Source organism: Oryza glaberrima, chromosome 1, assembly GCF_000147395.1.
Source record: "Oryza glaberrima chromosome 1, OglaRS2, whole genome shotgun sequence".
NCBI classification, from domain to species: Eukaryota; Viridiplantae; Streptophyta; class Magnoliopsida; order Poales; family Poaceae; genus Oryza; species Oryza glaberrima.
The window spans coordinates 29493688-29511716 of record NC_068326.1 but is presented as its reverse complement, the minus strand read 5'-3'; the positions used below and the strand labels follow the sequence as shown (position 1 = coordinate 29511716).

At 44.8% G+C, this 18029-nt stretch overlaps 3 protein-coding genes across 4 annotated transcripts; 2 read left to right on the top strand and 1 right to left on the bottom strand.

The window, feature by feature from the left end:
- Positions 1–2305: 2305 nt before the first annotated feature.
- LOC127755126 (RHOMBOID-like protein 12, mitochondrial) lies at positions 2306–6792 on the bottom strand. Of its 2 annotated transcripts, XM_052280768.1 has the most exons (8): positions 6266–6791; positions 6060–6174; positions 5859–5978; positions 4492–4602; positions 4158–4196; positions 3211–3315; positions 3093–3131; positions 2306–2606 (listed from the first exon to the last, which is right to left on the bottom strand). In XM_052280768.1, the coding sequence occupies exons 1-8, from the start codon at positions 6634–6636 to the stop codon at positions 2517–2519; spliced, it is 990 nt and encodes a 329-aa protein (XP_052136728.1). In that variant the 5' UTR covers positions 6637–6791; the 3' UTR covers positions 2306–2516. The 2 variants fall into 2 exon arrangements, with proteins under 2 accessions (XP_052136728.1, XP_052136736.1); XM_052280776.1 differs by lacking the exon at positions 3211–3315 and having other exon boundaries at positions 6266–6792.
- Positions 6793–6911: 119 nt separating this feature from the next.
- Positions 6912–9413, top strand: LOC127755141 (uncharacterized). The gene is made up of 8 exons (XM_052280787.1): positions 6912–7097; positions 7184–7266; positions 7360–7398; positions 7505–7557; positions 7646–7709; positions 7814–7856; positions 7932–7979; positions 9023–9413. The coding sequence occupies exons 1-8, from the start codon at positions 7017–7019 to the stop codon at positions 9185–9187; spliced, it is 576 nt and encodes a 191-aa protein (XP_052136747.1). The 5' UTR covers positions 6912–7016; the 3' UTR covers positions 9188–9413.
- Positions 9414–11667: 2254 nt separating this feature from the next.
- Positions 11668–12478, top strand: LOC127767744 (uncharacterized). Its single transcript, XM_052293184.1, has one exon. The coding sequence runs from the start codon at positions 11906–11908 to the stop codon at positions 12239–12241; it is 336 nt and encodes a 111-aa protein (XP_052149144.1). The 5' UTR covers positions 11668–11905; the 3' UTR covers positions 12242–12478.
- Positions 12479–18029: the final 5551 nt, after the last annotated feature.

The following is an 18029-nucleotide window of genomic DNA, read 5'->3' as shown; positions in this document are numbered from 1 at the left end:
ACACACACAACCATGTCTTATCTTTGAATGGCATACCTAAAACAAAAGGACAAGCATCTTAAGTTTGCAAAAATTTTGTCTCCGTGACCACCAATCATCTAGCCTAGCAGTTCCCCAAGAAAAAAAGAAAAATCAAGCTGCTATAGCTAGCAAGCAGCAAGCGAAGGGAAGTGACCAGTGAGTGGGGTTGATGAGTAGTAAAAGACCAGCAGTGGGGCTGGCTCTGTGGCTGGCCTGGCCTGGCCGGGGGGCTGGTCTTTGGAGGCGAGCTGAGCTAGGCCCCCTACGGTTAAAGCGCTCTCTCTCTCTCTCTCTCTCTCTGCGTGCACTGTGTCTGCATAGCCCTGTAGCTAGGGTTTGCATGCATGCAGCAAGCAGCTAGCTAAGCAGATGTACCCTTCGTATCTTTTGCCACGGAGAGACATGGACCAATATATACCCTTTCACATGAATGGTCCCCTGAGGCTACCACGATTCCTCCCCACATTTTTCCTATCAAACTCATCTTCCTTTCATCTTTAGTCTCATCCGTTTGTTAACTTTGAGTATAGCTAACTAGCTTAGCAACAAACCGGTAATTAGCTAGACTAGCTGTTCTCATGCTGGAAAAGTAACCTAGCCTACGCATCTAGTAATTATGTAATTATATGCATGCACACACATGAACCGATTTTGATCGACAATGTAGCCAACTAGCTAGAGCAATAGATTGCACGCTGGCTATCCTTAGGTGTGATTATATGGTGTATGGCAGTTAAGGTTGATTATTATTAAGGGAGATGATGATGAACTGTGTAGTGTGGGCTGTGGCAAATGGATGTGTCTTGCATGGTACGTGACAGACGAGCAAATTGGACACACGAGCAATGATACTCTCGTAAGATTATGCTTTGGAGAGCAGTATAGGGGAGTGGCCTACCAAATGCATAGCCTGTACCATGCATTATCCTCATTTCGTTGATCACTCTTTCGTTTATCTCTTCTGTAGCATGACTAATTCTATAGTAGGTACGTGCGCTAGCCGCTAGGTACAGATCGAACCGTGAGTTTCTTAACTAGAAATGGGGAGAAAAGAAAATCAGCTACCTTAACTAGCTGCTACCAACCTAAATTCTGTAAGCAGATGCATGCATTTCATTAATTAACAGAATGCGATCGATGCATGCAAAGGGCGGTTGCTCCTCGCGGTATTTTAGTCGTCAAACTGATTCTCCCCATGATCTATTGCATATTTTGAGCTATTTTTCAAAAAAAAAATCACAAAAGCTTAATTAAGTGGAACACAAAAGGCGAACATATTGCAACTGCGTTAATTCGTTTTTTATTAAGAAGGAAAAATCACCTGAATGTCTTCTGAAGGCCGTCGTACGTCCATATCACGAAAAATCAGTGTGTTAACCGACGGTCCTGACGAATTCTACCTGTGAAGGAAAAAAAACGGTTCCAATATATTGTAGTGATTGCACGTGTACGTATAACTACTGCAGCATACAGCAGACCCATTGCATATGTACAATTCACCTGGCGCTACAGTATGCACGGGTATTACTTCCTCCATCCCACAATATAAGCATTTTTAGAGTTGGACATGGTTATTAAGAAAAGTAGATACAATTGAATAGAGGAGAGTTGTAATTCGATAAGTGGAGGTATGTGGAAAATTTGAATGGTGGAGGGTTGTGATTGGTTGAGAAGACAATATTAGTGTAAAAATTGTTATATGTTGGGACAAATTTTAGAGGCTATAAGTTATTATATTTTGGGACGGAGGGAGTACCTGATGCAGGATTAATTGGACCTTGTTCCTTTGCAGCTGACGCATGTGTGTACAATCAACCTGTCGCCGGCCCTTAAGAGGCTGGTACATCTGTGTTTGCAGTGGACTTCGAGCTGGGCCTGCAGCCTGATGGGCCGACTTGTAGGCTCATCAAGAGAACATGCATCGATGGTTCCATCCATGCCAGGCGAGGCGACTGGCAAATGGTAATACTGATGCGTGACACAGCCGGCCGCACAGCACAGGTGTACCGCGTGTAGCATCGCATTATCATTGCAGGATAGAGCAGTAGTGGCGAGCTAAACCTTCTCCTAGGGTTTCCAACGCAGTCGGATTATAATAAACCAACTGTGCCATCTGCTTGGAGCCTTCGATCCCGACCTCCCGTTCCCTGGCAACTTCTGAACTTAATTACTACAGTACCATCTGTCCAGCTAATTATAGCACCCGCTTGCACGCGAGCAGAGACATTTCTGCATCACACATGTTAGTATGCTATTGACAAACTGTGATGACCAGCCATGAAAATGCCCTTGCAATCCACCACAGGGATAAATGTTATTATGTTAAGGATGGTTTCCTGCCAATCAGTCAACAATATCTAGTACGATGCTACCGAGATATTCTCCAGGAAGTTTTTAAGCATTCCTACATCAGAGACTTGGACGAGTCGCATGGTCCATGAGTAACTCGTCAAATGACATGTTGCAACTATCAGCCCACCAGATGGAGTACATGATCAGATCCAACCCTTCCTGATTCGAGCCCATGCAAGAGCAGCTATTAGGGCACCACCTAAATGAGAAGTACCTGATACCTGACCTTGCCTCTAAAAAATAAACAGATATCAGCCTCTGTACAACTTTTTTTGGGGAAAAGGAAGTATATATATAAAAAGCATAAATTAGATAAATGTAATCATCAAGAAGAAAGATATAAAACATAGAATTTCAACTAGCCAGGAAAGGCTAGTACATTCTAGAAACAGAAACATCACATGGAAAAATCAGTAAAATATTCCTAGCCACCCTAAATGTGAATATCAACTTTTTAAAAAATATCAGGTTAATTTAAGACCAGAGCTACTGCAGGCAGGAACTTCACAGAGTAAGCGATTCACAAAAATCCCAAAATTGAAATAAAAATGAAAGTAGCAGTGTCCAACAGCTATACTGTAATGCATCTGCTGAACCAGCACACTACCACAGTCAAAACTCATGGAAAAGCAACAGGGTAGCACCAAAAAACCAAAAGGAGCACTTATTACATTAGCAAATCCACATGAAAAGAAGTCACATTTTAAGTTACTGCATACCTTCACCCTCAGCAAATCAGCACCGATCAAAATAGCCCCCTGAAAAGTCAAAGAGTTTTTGTTTTACATCATAGCAACCATACTTAACAGAAAGTTTTGAAGAAAAAAAGCTTCTCACCATAATTGCAGCTGGAATAGGAATGAAGAAGTAAAGATAGACTAGTTTCTTTGGATACAAAAAGATGTCAAGAAGGATAATTGCATTAGCAGCAGCACTTGCACCCTGATTCACATGAATATAATAGGTTATGTTTTGGGTGTAACAAGTAATAACTTAGTACTAGTACAGGTAGAGATGGCAACGGGGAATCCCCGCTGGGGAATACAACCCATCCCTATCCCTGCGGGCCACAAATTTCCCCACCCTCGTAAACTGCAATCAGGAACAATTTTCCCATCCCACCCCACGCGGGGAATTAATCCTCATGGAGGGCCCGTTTAAAACAACATATACATCTCAAATCGAAATGTAATTAACAAATAATATCCACACTTTATATAAATATACTAGCATATATCCACTAATCCACGTGACAACAACACAAGATCTTCATCCACTAATTATGGCTCGATTGGACCTTTAGGCCTACATAATTTGCAATGGACTTGGATCCCTATCCCGATTTTTAATTGGGTATCCTCACGAAGGACAGGGATGGGCAACAGAAGATCATCCCCGCCCATGCTAGACCCGAGGGGGCATAAGTTTTTCCACATTTAATTTCCCGTGGAGAATCAGTTGCAACCATCCCCGTCCCCTGTGGAAGAATTCCCTGTGGGGGAACAGGGAACGAGGCTCCACTGACATCTCTGAGTACAGTAGCAAATAGGACATCCCTTTGTTGGCTATATATACATTAAATTAAACTATCATAGCGATTCAAATTTGCAGTACTGCTTTTTAATTAATTATTTGGGTGTATAAGATGAACACATAATAGGTAGGTGGGAAAAAATCGCTGCCATCAGACTACTGATGTGATTATGTCATAATAATGCTTGTTTTCTGAATACCAGCGCAAAATAAAGTGAACTGCAAGAACAAGAAATCAATAAATCACATACAAGCGCAGGAGTTCTTGAATTGTCCCATCCGCCATAAAACTGCAAAATAAATATTACATATTAGATTAGGGAGATTATTGCAAAATCATAAATATTGAACCCTTTTCATGCAGGATATGTCCCACACGAGTGCCAATACCAAGAGGCTGGTTGGCATCTAGTAGCTAGCAGCGAACTACCAGGTACTAGCATTTTCACAGGTTAGCTTTTCTTAACTAGAAATCACGTTGACATAGGATTTTGTTTCAGAATTGGATGACATAGGACATCCTGGTCCAGGATTAGAAATCCTGGTTCCCTGATGCATAAGAATTCACATCATATCCAGGCTTACCTGTCTTCGTGGAGCTAGGAAGGCTTTCTCTAGCAAGAAGAATGCAGATCCAGCAAGTGCTCCTGCTACGTACAACTTCAGTAGAAAAGCAGGACCAAACATGTTGGAAATCTGATTCACAAAGGAAAAAAAAAGCAATTCAGCACATGCAATATAAGTAATAAATGGCCAATAGAAAATCAGAGTACAATATATATACTAGTCCCTTCATTTGGAGAACGAATCTTAACTACACTAAACATGATAAATAGAAATACTAAAATTAGAAGGGAATAGTTATATGCTATTGATTTTGTTTTTATAAAATGGATAAACCGTATCTAGTACATTCAAACCATGGTAGACATCGAATTCCCATGGCAAATCATTGCAGGATCTCTCTACCTAGCTGGCTATTTCATCAGACCTGAAAAACAGCCTCACATCTTCTCCTGCATGGTGCCTTCATCAGTCATCAATACGTACAACTCTGATTGGCTCGGTTGAATAACTAGCACAGGAAATGTCAATAACCTCTCTGTGTGTCTCTGGACTGATGGAGGGGGGCTTGGCAATGAAGTATTATAACTCTTCATTACATGTGACCTTTGCAAGAAACTAATGAAACAAAGAATTGTTTTACAAACATCAAGCCAATTTTAATTTTTTTTACTAGAGAAAAAATATAATCAAAATTTGATTGGTCAAATTCAATAATGTCAAAATAAAGAAAAATTGCTAGATCAAATTCAATACTCCACTACCAAATATATTACTCTTTCTTAATTTTACACGGTCAAGTTCACCCAGCATGAATCATGCCAACAAGTTGATGGTAATTCAGACTTGCTTGAAATATTCAACAAAAGATGCTGGAATTCAGATGAGCATATATTATAGCAACAAGATCATGTCTTGGATCAAGTGTTAGATAATGTTTTTAGTCTACACTCAACTTATGATTCTTTGACTGATTTGATAATTCAAAACAGCTATAATTCAGGTGTTTCAGAAAGCAAACTAGTAATAGTAATGATTTCCACTATATTGACAAGTCACCATATCCATTCCTTTGTTTCTATTTAGGATTTGAGAATGCATAAAATTGCACATAGGTGCATAGAAGGACAAACTAATCCTTTTTACTTGTCGTTTAGGACATCAACATAGTCACCAATGCACTTGTTTGATCATTGTTTTTTTTAATCATATATTTATAAAGATTATCGAAGATAACTACATGAAAATCATGAAAATCTGCTGATGTCATTTGCACACATTAAATCTTAATATTTTGATACTAAAATGTTATCTATTTGATAATGGAGGGAGTACAGACTTTTGCATTGTAATAACAAGAGAGAATGGTGAGCAGCTGAACATCTTACACTTGATCCGAAGAAGTAGAGACCGATCATATTGCTGATGAGGTGACCACTCTCTGCGTGGCTGAAGGCATTCGTGAGCAACGTGTGTAACCTCCCGCTTTTGAAGTTATCAAGAGAAATCTGCTCATCAAACAATAATCAAGCCACACTTAATCAACCACTTCTGAAACAAAAGCAGAAGCTCTTCGACTGATCACTAACCATAAAATGCCTCCTCATGAAGCTAGGATCAGCCAGGTGCCATAGCATGAACACGCCCACATTGGCGCCCACGAGCATCAACACTGCCCCATCGGCGGACGGCAACCACTTCGCCCTTCATTGAACATCAAAACCAACCCAAAAAAAAAAATCACTAAACCACCACGAAAATCCCCCATTTCAAACCATACGAACCGAAACCTCACCAGGACACGCCGCTAAGGAACATGGACGAGGAGGGGAACCACCCCGAGGACCTGCGCCGCTGCAGCGAGAAGAGCTCGAGCGAGCCCGCCTCGCGCGCGGCCATCAGCCACCGCGCCGCGGCGGCCCGGGCGGCTGCCGCCGCCGCGGCCGCCGCCGCCGCGGCCGCCGCCGCCGCGCTCACCGGCAGGAGCGAGCCAGTGCTGCACCATAGGGGGAGGCGGGAGGGCGAGGCGGCCGCGGGACTGGATGGGGCGTGGAGGAATCGGTGGGGGGGGTTTGGTTGGGGTTTAGGTCTCGGGGCGGCGCGGAGGCGTAGGGCTTGCTGCGCGAGGAGCGACTGGAACTGCAGCAACCTCCTCCCCGTTGCCATTCCAGCCTAGCTCCCCGCCGCCTACTCTTCGCTCCGCCGCCGTCTCCTCCGCCTCGGGCTTTCGCGGCGGCGCGGCCGGTGGCTTTGCGCTCTCCGGTTGATCAGCTCCAATTTCTCAACTTCCGGCTTCGGGAAGGACACGGAAGGGGGAATCGCTGGGCCTACTGCTTGGGCCGCGGCCCATCAAACGTCCACAACCGCTTTCCCCGCACGTAGGCCGTTGATTTCTCGATCGAACGGCTGCTGCTGTCGCGATTGCGTAGCCGACGCAGCGAGAAGGTTTTAAGGGTAGGCGGCGCCGCGGCGGAGGGGGGCTCAGCTCGAGGAGGACGACGGAAACCTTCCCGGCGGCGCGCGAGTCTCGCGGGGGGAGGAGAGCGATGTCGAAGCGGCAGGGTCCCCCGAAGCATCAGAACCGCTACGCGTGGAAGCCCAACCTCGGGCAGAAGATCAACGAGACCGTGAGTCCTCGAGCCGCCTCCCTCTCCTTCTTTATCCTCTTTTTTTCAAGGCCTGAGTCTCACGGCTGGAATCCTCGCCGCTGCAGGAGCCCGGCGGCAGGTTCCGTCCTTTTTCGGAGATCACCGGCGTCTGCCAGCGCTGCAAGGACCAAATCGACTGGAAGAGAAGGTCGGGAGTCCCCTTCTGTAGTCGTCGTTAATCTTAGCTCGTAATTTTAGCTTCTTGGCCTCTCGGTCCGATCTGTTTGTCTCTTCTTGGCAGATACGGGAAGTACAAGCCTATCGTTGAGCCGGCAAAATGGTACCTTCTCTTGCCCTTTTTCGTAATTATCGCACTCACTCGATTGATGGAACTATGGAGGAGTGGGCAGTGATGGATGCTGATAGTTCTCGTTTGGTTTTTGCAGTCAGAAGTGTGGGAAACGGAACGTCCGACAGGCGTATCACAACGTCTGCACGGGTGAATTTCGGCTACTCCACCATGTCGTCTTTTGCTATGATGGTGTTGATGTTGTTACTGATTTCTCTGTTGCATATGCTCAATGCAGCTTGCTCCAAGGACCTTGGGATTTGCGCGAAGTGCTGCACTTGTGTTAAAGCGCTTGTCGGAAGGTGATCCCTGCTTGTTTACTATGTTGTGGTACTAGTATTAGCATAACCAAATGATATCCTAACTTTGAAACTTAGGTGGCTAACAATTTTCTACCATTTTCTAGGGATCTTAGTGAACAGGAGAGTGAGCGCAAGGAACTAGAGGAGGTTTGGTTGTGCTATATTTGAATGGAGATTGTTGTGAACGTTTTCTTTTGTGCTGACTATTAAATTATTTTGTAGGCCATAAGAGGTGCTAGGGAGAGGGAGAGGCGCACACTTCTTCGCCTTGTGAGTACTTACTATGGCATGTTTTTAATGATATATCTTTATCTGATTAGGTATAGCGAATGTTTGTCTTCAAGGGATGCCTAATCACAATATATGTTTCCCATGATATCTGAAGGCAGCACTGCAAGAAATTAAAACAAAGATTTTGTCATAATTGTATTGTTTGATTTATCATTTGAAAATAATCCCCAGTTCACCACAGTATTTCGCATATACCCTTGAATTTTTCCCTTTTATGTGTTTCTTTGGATGCATCGTTATTTTGGACAACTTAAATTATGAAGATCTCTAAATTATGTGTATTCTAGTATTAAGGTGCCACTGCCTTTGTTTCGATGTCCAAGTTGAATGAATTAATATTATGCACCTTCTCTTCTTGTGCTATTCATGGTTTTTGTTGTTCCAATATGTAGCATTAAATGTCAATAGAACTTTGATTGTTTCAAATTCTTGTACACAATTGTTTGCTCTGGCATCAGTGGTTCGTTTAACTGTAAGGATTCTTTACAGGTCTTTATCTGGAGTTCTATTATATTGCTATACATTAAATCTGAGCATGTGAATATAAATGGCTGGTCCATGTTCTAAAGTTTCACCTGTCTTGAAACATTTTGACCTGTAATTACTAATTAGTAGTATCAGTTAAGATTGTTTTATACCCCGCTCCCTGTAGAATGTAAATATGATCTGTTAATTTAGCTTTTCAGGTATGGAAAAAGAAAAACATAGCATGCTTGCTTAGAATGGTTGCAATATCAAGATCCATAGTACATGAGATGTACTATTATTATTATTCAGCTTTGGAACATCAATTCTTAAACAAACTGGTTGCCAAACTTTTGACTTGAAATTGTCGAGATGAAAGTGCATTAAGATTCCAAATTATCATGGTACCTTATTGGAACTGAAGCCTTAGCTTATTATTCTAATTTTCATTTCGGTAACCAAATGGAAATCATTTTTTTAGAATTGCTGGTCCATTTAGTTATTCACGTGAACTAGTAATTCCATGCATATTTATTAACATCAACATTTTGTTGCAGATGAACAAAGGTGGCGGGGAGAGCGGACCGTCGGTTCCAAAGATTGCTGACAGAAGTCGTGAAGGGGACATTTTCCCTGCTGCATCCCTTGACGAATATGCTGAACAAGCTAGACAGCAAGATGATTCAGATGAAGAAGAGGCCAGGGATTTTGTAGAAGATTAATTTTAGAACTCAGAAACCTTTTCTTTTGCAAAAGGATTTATATAGCCTTATGTGGTGATTTACATTACATGGTGGGTAATCCCACCCACTGCGGAAAACAAGTGTATTAGTTTTGGCAGATATATTTCCGTCTATCAGATGTTTATCAGTGTGTGCTCCCATTCCGTCTGTGCTTGTTCAAACTGAAGAATTGGAAAGTAGCATATATTGCGGTTTTTCCGGTTTACATGTCTTTTCCCCATAATGCAGCTTATCGGTGTGTCCGGAACTCTGGATCAGCTTTTTTTTATTATTATTCCGAGGAAAAGCTCTTCTATTATTCTCTTTTTTACCAACTTATTGCGTGCATGATGCCCTTGAAGATGTTCTCTGTTCTGTTCTTCCCTCCATGTCAAGCGAGGTTGTTTTCTTCATGTTTACGGTTTTATTTAGCGGGCTGCCAAATTTTTCGTATACATTGAAACGTAAAAAGTATACTATTGTTACTAAGGCTGTGTTTAGTTCACGCTGAAGTTTGGAAGTTTGGTTAAAATTGGTACAATGTGATAGAAAAGTTGTGTGTGTATGAAAGGTTGATGTGATGGAAAGTTGAAAGTTTGAAAAAAGAAACTTTGGAACTAAACAGAGCATGTACAATAGCAGGCTATAAGCCAGCTACAAACATATTTTAAGGAGATAAATAAGGAGAAAGAAGAGCAGCGAGCTACAGATTTGTATTTTAAGAAGATAAATAAGGAGAGAGAAGAGCAGCGAGCTACATATTTGTAGCCAGCTGTAGCACGGACTCTAAGACGCAATGTGTGTTTGACAGGTGGGACCAGGTATTAATAGTGTAGTATGTAATATTGTATGGATGAGCTATTAGATTGGTTATAGATGAATTGTAGCTACTACTTGACTATACTATTAAGCTTGCTCTAACAGGGGCTTCCTTCTTGAAGCTCGGGTTCATTAACCCAAAAATCTTGCCCACGTTTGCTACTGTCATGTCAGAGCATGGCCAGGACATCAAAACCTTCCATAACAAAACACGCAAAAACAGTAAACAAGTGTCTCGGCAATTCGGCATCGTCCGCCGCCCGGTGCCGTTGTGTGCATTCGTCTCCCATGATCCGATATCCCGTCGGCGTCGAGGCATGGACCAGACTCCCTCCGCCAGTGCCGCACCTGTTCCTCCTCCCCCTCTTTCAAACAAAAGAAAACAAACGAGATCTCATCCGAACAGTAGAACCCACCACGTAACGTTACTCTCATCTCGTGCCAAATCAAAGCAAGGCAGGCAAGCAAGAGGCCGTTCGAGCTGCGGGGACGATAGGCAACGGCCGGCCCAGTCGAGATCGGGAGGGCCGGAGGGGGAGTGGTGCGGCCGGCGGGTGCCCTGCACGTGAGCGACGCAGCCGCCTGCGCCCATCACGCGCGCTCCCGCACGTTCCCGACGTTGTGCCCTCTGCCTGCGGCCGCGTGTCTCGCCAAATGGGCCCCGACAAATCCAAGCCGCTGATACACACCAATCGCTTTCCCCGAAATGCCCTCCCCAAAGTTGGAACCCTTTTTGGTTGCCGGCACACTGCCCGCACCACCGGTGGTTGGCACGGGTTGGATATGGACCAGCTGTGACTATTCCGGCGATCGAGTGGTGTTCTTGATTATAAACCCTTTGTGTTTCAAGAACCTTTTCTTTTTAGTTTATAAACCCTTAGTAGATGACTGAAGTTTTATGATGCTAACCGATATTTGTTAAAAAAAATTGATGCTAAGCGATATGACTCCACTAGTATACGAGTGTTGATTTAATGTTAAATATTATAGTTAACACTTAAGATCTTAACAAGAAAGAAATGGATTGTTCAGTAGGCGGACAACGGCGGCTATGGCTATGCCGTCGTTGTGTGCGTGCATGGCACTGTTGATGTCGAGTATAGCGCAGTCACAAATCTAGTAGCCGAACAAACAAAAATGATAAATATGCATCCGTGCATTATGACAGAATATTTTAAAAAATTATAACACATCTAAAAACCTAAAACTATTTAATTACCAAACTATTCACGTGATGAGATGAAAAGTGCTGAGCAGTCAACTATATCGATAATAGACTTTAAGTTTTGCATGGATTATTGCCCCATAAGCAGCGATGGCCCATCACCGTCAAAAAGAAGTTTTTAAAGTAGTGATATAGGTTTCTAGTTAGAGAAAACAATAAAGGTAATGGTCACATCGTTAAAGATTTCATAACGATATCTTTATTTTTTCAGGTAATAGATATAACGGTTACAAAGTCATTTAATAAACATTTTAGCGGTAACATGGTTCACGTCATTTAGCGCACAAATAATACACGTGGATCAAATTGCTTGGCAACCAGGGGCAGCATAAACAAAGCTGACTCCAGAGTGAGGGCATTTTGGTAAACTCCGGACAGAAAGGCAGGCGGAGTCATCCACAGTCCGCACCATCCCCCCGGCGCTGCAAGCAAAAACATGCCCAAAAGAGCACACAACCTTGGCTGGAGGCGGCGGCAGGCCGAATCTCCTTATCAGTCCGGGATAACCCCAAGCTCTCTCCCCCTCCATCCCTTTCCCCACTCACCAGTAGCCACCACCACATCTCGCAAGGCCAAAAGCCCTAGCCACCGTAGTAGTAGCTAGTAGCTATAGCGAGGTAGAGAGAGCGCTCTAGATCTCTCTCTCGCGAGGCGCTGGGCAGATCGACCCGGCGATGGCGACCAAGGGGAATAAGCTCGGGGAGGTAATGTGGGAGCACCGGCTGCAGGCGGCGGCCGTGGTGGCGCTGGTGGCGGCCACGGTGGTGTCGATCTCCGCCATCGGGCCCAGGCTCGGCGCCGTGGTCTCCTTCTTCTGGCCTCTGCTCGTCTCCACGGGGTTCTTCCTCGTGGCCGTGGCCGTCCTGCTCCGGATCTCGCCGCCCCCCTCCAGCACCATCGACGAGTCCGGCAAGGAGCTCATCGACTTCGTCGCCGGGTGCCGCCCGGAGCACCACCCCCCGGAGGCGGCGGAGGCCGCCGTGGACGTGCCTCCGGAGCCGGAGATCTAGAAAATCGAGGGTGGCGGGCGTGGCGCGGGCGGCCGGCGGAATCAGCGGCGCCTCGTCGCCGGGCGGCGGTGGGGTTGTGTGGGGTAATCGCCAGCATGGGCCCACCTGGAAGTGCGTGCCACCCCCGGTGTACGGTGCGGCCGTGGGCTCTGTGTTAGCGTAGGATTCCGCCTCCGTTGTGGTCCGGGGTGTACAATACCATTCTCAATAAAAACATGGCATAAATTCGTCCTAGTACTACTCGGTATCGACTTCCATTATGATCGCGTCTTGCTTTGAGTTGATGCAACGCAGGTTCGCTGTAACGCCATGAAGATGAAGGCGAGAGTCTTAAGCAGTTAAGCTATACTTACGCTCGAAGAATATGCGAGTCTGCCAATCCTCCTCGAGCCTCAAAATTCTCCTCTTCATCCGGCTTTAGAAAGCTAGATTCACTCATCGAGAGCTGAAAGCAAAAGAAATGGTGCAATTGTAAATCTCATTTCGCATCATTGATGTTCCGTGAGAAAAGCTATAAAGACGGAAAAGAGAAATGGATTGATAGTAGCGTGGTAGCAGGATGCCCTTTCGGCGTAATCGGAGACCGACACTCTTTCGGTGTTAAGGAGTTGCTAAACCGGTCACTCAGCCGTCCAGTTTTGCTCGTACGCGACGCCGGTTCGGACGGTCACGGACGCGCGTTTCTCCCATCGTTGTCGCCGTAGTAGGACCCCGTCTTACTAATTCTCATCTGTTATCGAGCGGACGCAGGCCTGATGGTCACTGTCACGAGGCTGAACTTGATACGGTTTTTATAAAGGAAGACGAGGCCGTCATGCTATATTCTCTGGTGCATAGGTCAATGCGTCTGACGTGGCCACCGCGTGGTCTGGTCGGGTGCTTCCATGGTGCTGACGTAATGGTCTCTTTGAGCTTTGGCTTCCATGATGACATTTCTTGGCACAAATGAATTTAGTTGGGGCATTTCTTTTCTTGAATATGTTTTTTTTTCTTGAACAGGTTGAAGCAGGTTTTACTAGCTACGTAGTTATATGCTAATGAGCCAATTCTATTGATTAACTGACATCGAGAGGACGATAGGAGAAGAAGGTGACCGGACACCGAAAAATGCACAAACATTTTTGTCTCGAATGGATTTGAATATGGTCATGATGGATGTGAAGTTCTGTAGTTAGTAAATACTCCATCCGTCCCAAAAAAACGAATCTAGAACTGTCCAGATTCATCATATCCTAGTACGATGTTTGATTTTTCTTTTGGAACGGAAGAAGTATGTATTTTCCAATAACTTGAAAGACACACATGCACACACGTCATTACGCACGCACATCACAGTCACACATCCTCGCAAACACGCTAACACACGCTCAAACAGAAGAGGCTAACGGCGTAACTGCGACATCAATAATAAATTCTAATTGATAAAGCTACAACTTGTGCACAATATCTATGGACGTTAGGATTTAAAACCTTAGCAGACAAGATTATACACCTATGACATCACTAACACATCATCGATGGTTCCTGGTTAGAAAACTATCAACAACATAACAAACATATTTTTGTCTCGAATGGATTTGAATATGGTCATGATGGATGTGAAGTTCTGTAGTTAGTAAATACTCCATCCATAAAAAGAACGAATCTAGAACTGCATGTGTCCAGATTCGTCATATCCTAGTACGATGTTTGGTTTTTCTTTTGGAATGGAAGAAGTATGTCTTTTCCAATAACTTGAAAGACACACATGCACACACATCATCACGTACGCACATCACGATCACACATCCTTGTGAACATGCTAACACACGCTCAAACAGAAGAGGCTAGCGGCGTAACCGCTACAACTTTTGCGCAATATCTATGGACATTAGGATTTAAAACCTTAGAATACAAGATTATGCACCTATGACATCACTAACACATCATCGATGGTTCCTAGTTAGAAAACTATCAATAACATAGCAAACATATTTTTGACAATGTTATCCTACTAAATTTTGGTGTTACTTATGGTGCTTCACAGCTAGCCAAATGCTACCTAAATTTCCAAGACCACCAAATGTATTTTACACAGTGATATCTTACAAAAAATGATAATTTTGAAAATGTCCACCACTAAATATAGTACTGCAATTATTAAATGTTCTGAACCAGATTTACCGAAACACGTACTACTTGTTGTAGCAGTGAGGACTAGGTGTCATACCTCCTATTCGACCAAGACACGACTTCAGGCCTTGATGGGCATATTCCTGAGTTTCAAAGCAGGTGACAAAAAAAGAGTTCAAGTTGCTATGGACGGAAACATGTTAATTGGGCAAATAGTATTCAAGCTTGTTATAGAAAGGCAAGCGGCGCGTGGAGGATGGAGAAGAAGCTTGGCGGCTACGTTACCAAGCAAGAATATTCTCTTACAAGTTCCCTAGGGTTTCTAGTCCTTTGGATTATCCATGTAACTTCGCATGTAACTACCATGGCTATATAAGCCGATCTAATTATATAGCAACACGATTTATACTTTACTGAAATAGCGATCGTGAGTGTCATTTGACTCATATCAAGCTCATCTCGTTACAAGGATAGGTGAGGAAAACACTTCCTCATCTATCCCCATTATGTTCATGACGTTGGGTCACAACTTAGGGAAGACTACGCGTCGGATGTCTGGAGAATTAAAAAAAATCAGACATACCCCAGTACCTACCACTGTTGCATGCACCGAACGAATCTGCCCTATCGATTTCATCGGTGCTTATTCCTACATGATTACTCTCTTCACCACTCTCTCTCCTCTATGACCACTTTATCAACAACCTATAAACAATTTTTCCTCTTAAATTCTTTATCTGATCTACCATCTGATTACGTCGTTATACTTATAGCAATTAAATCTTTACAATAAGATGTCACATGAATATATTTTGATTATATATATATATATATGTATATATATGTATATATGTATGTGTATATATATATATGTGTGTGTGTGTGTGTGTGTGTGTGTTCCAACTAGTGAAATTTGATGTTTCATGCGAGGGAAGCAAATGTTTCACATGAAATTCGAGTTTGTTGCAGATTTTAAGTTTTCTTTGTTGCGGTATTTGTTTAATTTTAATGTTGCACATGGTGTTGTTTGGATGGTTTAATAACTATTTTCTTGTGTTTCACTTATTCATTTGAAATGTTGCACATGGTATTCTTGGGATATTTCAACAAATGTTTTGTAATGTTTCAACAGTTATAAGTCGATGTCATGTATAATGTAAAAATATTTTAGTTAGGATTTAACAATATTATTTTCCTTATTTATTTGTTCTTCTACATGTGTAGGATCATGTATACGTAAATATCTAGATCGTTCAATTCTCTTGGCCAAATAGTGTCGATACGTGCAACACAGTAAAATGCTTGTTGAAACATTTTGCTCATATGCATGAAACATCAAATATAAACAATTGAAACATATACATACTTTTTATTAGAATATAGTCAAACGAGATGTCATTGTAAAGATTTAATCATAAGAAACATAATTGTATAATAAAATTATAGATTAGATAAATTGTTTAGAAGAAAAATCATTTTAAACAAGGAGGTGGGAGAGATAAAAAGCTAATAGTTGGTTACGTCATATCCATTGCATGCTGCAGCTCATCACATCACATCCTTCCATGCTTTGTTGCATGCTGCCATTATCTCCACCATAAATAATCCATTTTCGTGCTACGTTTTGCTTGCTCTGACGGAATGTTTGATTTTTTGTCGGGCGTCGGATGTCTGATAAGAAGCATTTTCGTCACAACTCACAACACAACCTAAAAAAATAGCAGTCCAAAAGTGTACCATAATTTAGAAAGGAATAAGTCCATTTTGCCTCCCTCATCTCTTGCGCTTGCGTGAATAACAACCCTCAACCGGAAAACCGGGTATAATGCCTCCTTCTTCTCTGAAAACCAGAGCAAATCACCTCCCTCGGCGGTTTCGGAGGTGGTTTTGTCCTACGTGGCACTTACGTGGCGGGTTGACTTCCATATGGCATCGACGTGGCGCTTACGTGGCACTAAAATAAAAACAAATGTAAATGGGACCCACATGTTAGTGAGTAAAACAATAAAAATAAAATATTGGGCCCACATGTCAGTTACCTTTCCCTTTCCTCTTTATCCTCACGGCAAGCGAGATGGAGAGAGCTAGCTCGGTGGCAGCAGGACGGCGGGTGCTCGGTGGAGCGGCGAGGCGGCGGGAGCTCGGCGGAGCAGCGGGGCGGTGGGAGCTCGGTGGAGCAGCGGGAGAGTCGGGGCCGCGGGAGGTCGGCAGGAGCTCGGTGGAGTGGCGGGAGAGGCGGGGCAGCGGGAGCTCGGTGGAGTGGCGGAATGGCGGGAACGACGGGGAGGCGGAAGCTCGGCGGAATGGCGGGGCGACGGGAGCGGCAGGAGTGACGGGGCGGCGAGAGCTCGCTGCCTCCCCTCCCACGCCCCTCCTCCGCCACCTCATCCCTATCCTTGCCTCTTCGGCCTCGCTGCCGCCTCTTCTTCTCCTTCCCTGGCATCCTGGCGAAGATGGACGCCGACGGATACGCAAAGTTGGCATGGTAGGATGCAGCACAGGGGTCATCGACCACGCGTCGTTGGTCCGACGTGGACGGAGCCGGAACGCCGCCACCACGACCTTCCCGCGCTCCGGCGTCCTCCATCCAACATTCGGCACTCTTCTCGCTGCGTCGGCAGCGACTGGTAGTGTCGCCATCCAATCTTGCGTTGGGGCAGCAGGCAACAATTGGCCGATGACGTGTGATCATCGCAGGCGCGTCCTCTTCGTGTCACGGCGATCCTCGTCGCCGTAGTAGCCGTAAGCAGCACCACAGTAGCCGTAAGGCACGCCGTAGTACATGGAAGGATCGGCTCCGAATGGCACGCCGATGCCGAAGAAGGGGTTGATGTAGCCTGGCACCGGGCCGAACGGGAAGCCATAGCTGCCGTGGTGATCGCCGTCGACGGCGAGGACTCCATATTCTGCGGAGTGGTCGCCCGCCACCGTCTCCCACGCCTTTCTTGGTCCGAGGACACCTGATGAGATCGTGGCGCTCTTCTTGGAAGACACGTTGCTGCGGCTCGCCTGCAAAGCGGCCAGGCTCTGCGGCGCCGCCTCTGCCGCGTTGCTACTGGCGGAGCTCCTCGGCTTCTCAGTTCCACTTGAAGCGTTCGCTGTGCCGCCGGTGGTGGTGAGAACGTTGGCGATGGTGGTGCGGAGCGTTGGGTTGGGGATCAGGTCGTCGACGCACGCCTGCGCCCGCACGCGCACTTGGACTTGGCGGCGATGTGGTCCTGGATGCACCAGTCGCAGAAGCTGTTGAAGTAGCACTTGCTCGCCAGTACCGCGTCGGCCATCACATTTCGGCAAATCTTGCAGTAGAGTTCCGACGAGATGATGCCGCTAGATCCCCCGGACGGCGTCCTCCATTCGGCACTCGTCTCGTAGTTGCCACGGGGGATGGAAAAGATAATAGAGGAAGAGGAGATAAGTCGCTGACAAGTGGGACCCACAAGTTGACTCAGCTGCCACGTAGGACAAAACCGCCTCCGAAACCGCCGAGGGAGGTGATTTGCTCTGGTTTTCAGAGAAGAAGGAGGCGTTATACCCGGTTTTCCGGTTGAGGGATGTTATTCACACCAGCGCAAGACATGAGAGAGGCAAAATGGACTTATTCCATTTAGAAATACAAAATTTGGTAGGGTTGGCTTAGGCAACCAACCAACCCAAGCCAACCAAAGAAGCCCTCAAA

Bases quoted from the DNA above. Each gene is read 5' to 3' on its own strand.
- LOC127755126 (XM_052280768.1), bottom strand. From the start codon at position 6,636: ATGGCAACGGGGAGGAGGTTGCTGCAGTTCCAGTCGCTCCTCGCGCAG. The intron at 5,979-6,059 runs GTTAGTGATCAG...TTTGATGAGCAG, and splicing joins TCATGAGGAGGCATTTTATG to ATTTCTCTTGATAACTTCAA. The intron at 3,132-3,210 runs GTGAGAAGCTTT...TTGACTTTTCAG, and splicing joins CTATTCCAGCTGCAATTATG to GGGGCTATTTTGATCGGTGC.
- LOC127755141 (XM_052280787.1), top strand. From the start codon at position 7,017: ATGTCGAAGCGGCAGGGTCCCCCGAAGCATCAGAACCGCTACGCGTGG. The intron at 7,857-7,931 runs GTTTGGTTGTGC...ATTATTTTGTAG, and splicing joins AGCGCAAGGAACTAGAGGAG to GCCATAAGAGGTGCTAGGGA. The intron at 7,980-9,022 runs GTGAGTACTTAC...ATTTTGTTGCAG, and splicing joins GGCGCACACTTCTTCGCCTT to ATGAACAAAGGTGGCGGGGA.
- LOC127767744 (XM_052293184.1), top strand. From the start codon at position 11,906: ATGGCGACCAAGGGGAATAAGCTCGGGGAGGTAATGTGGGAGCACCGG.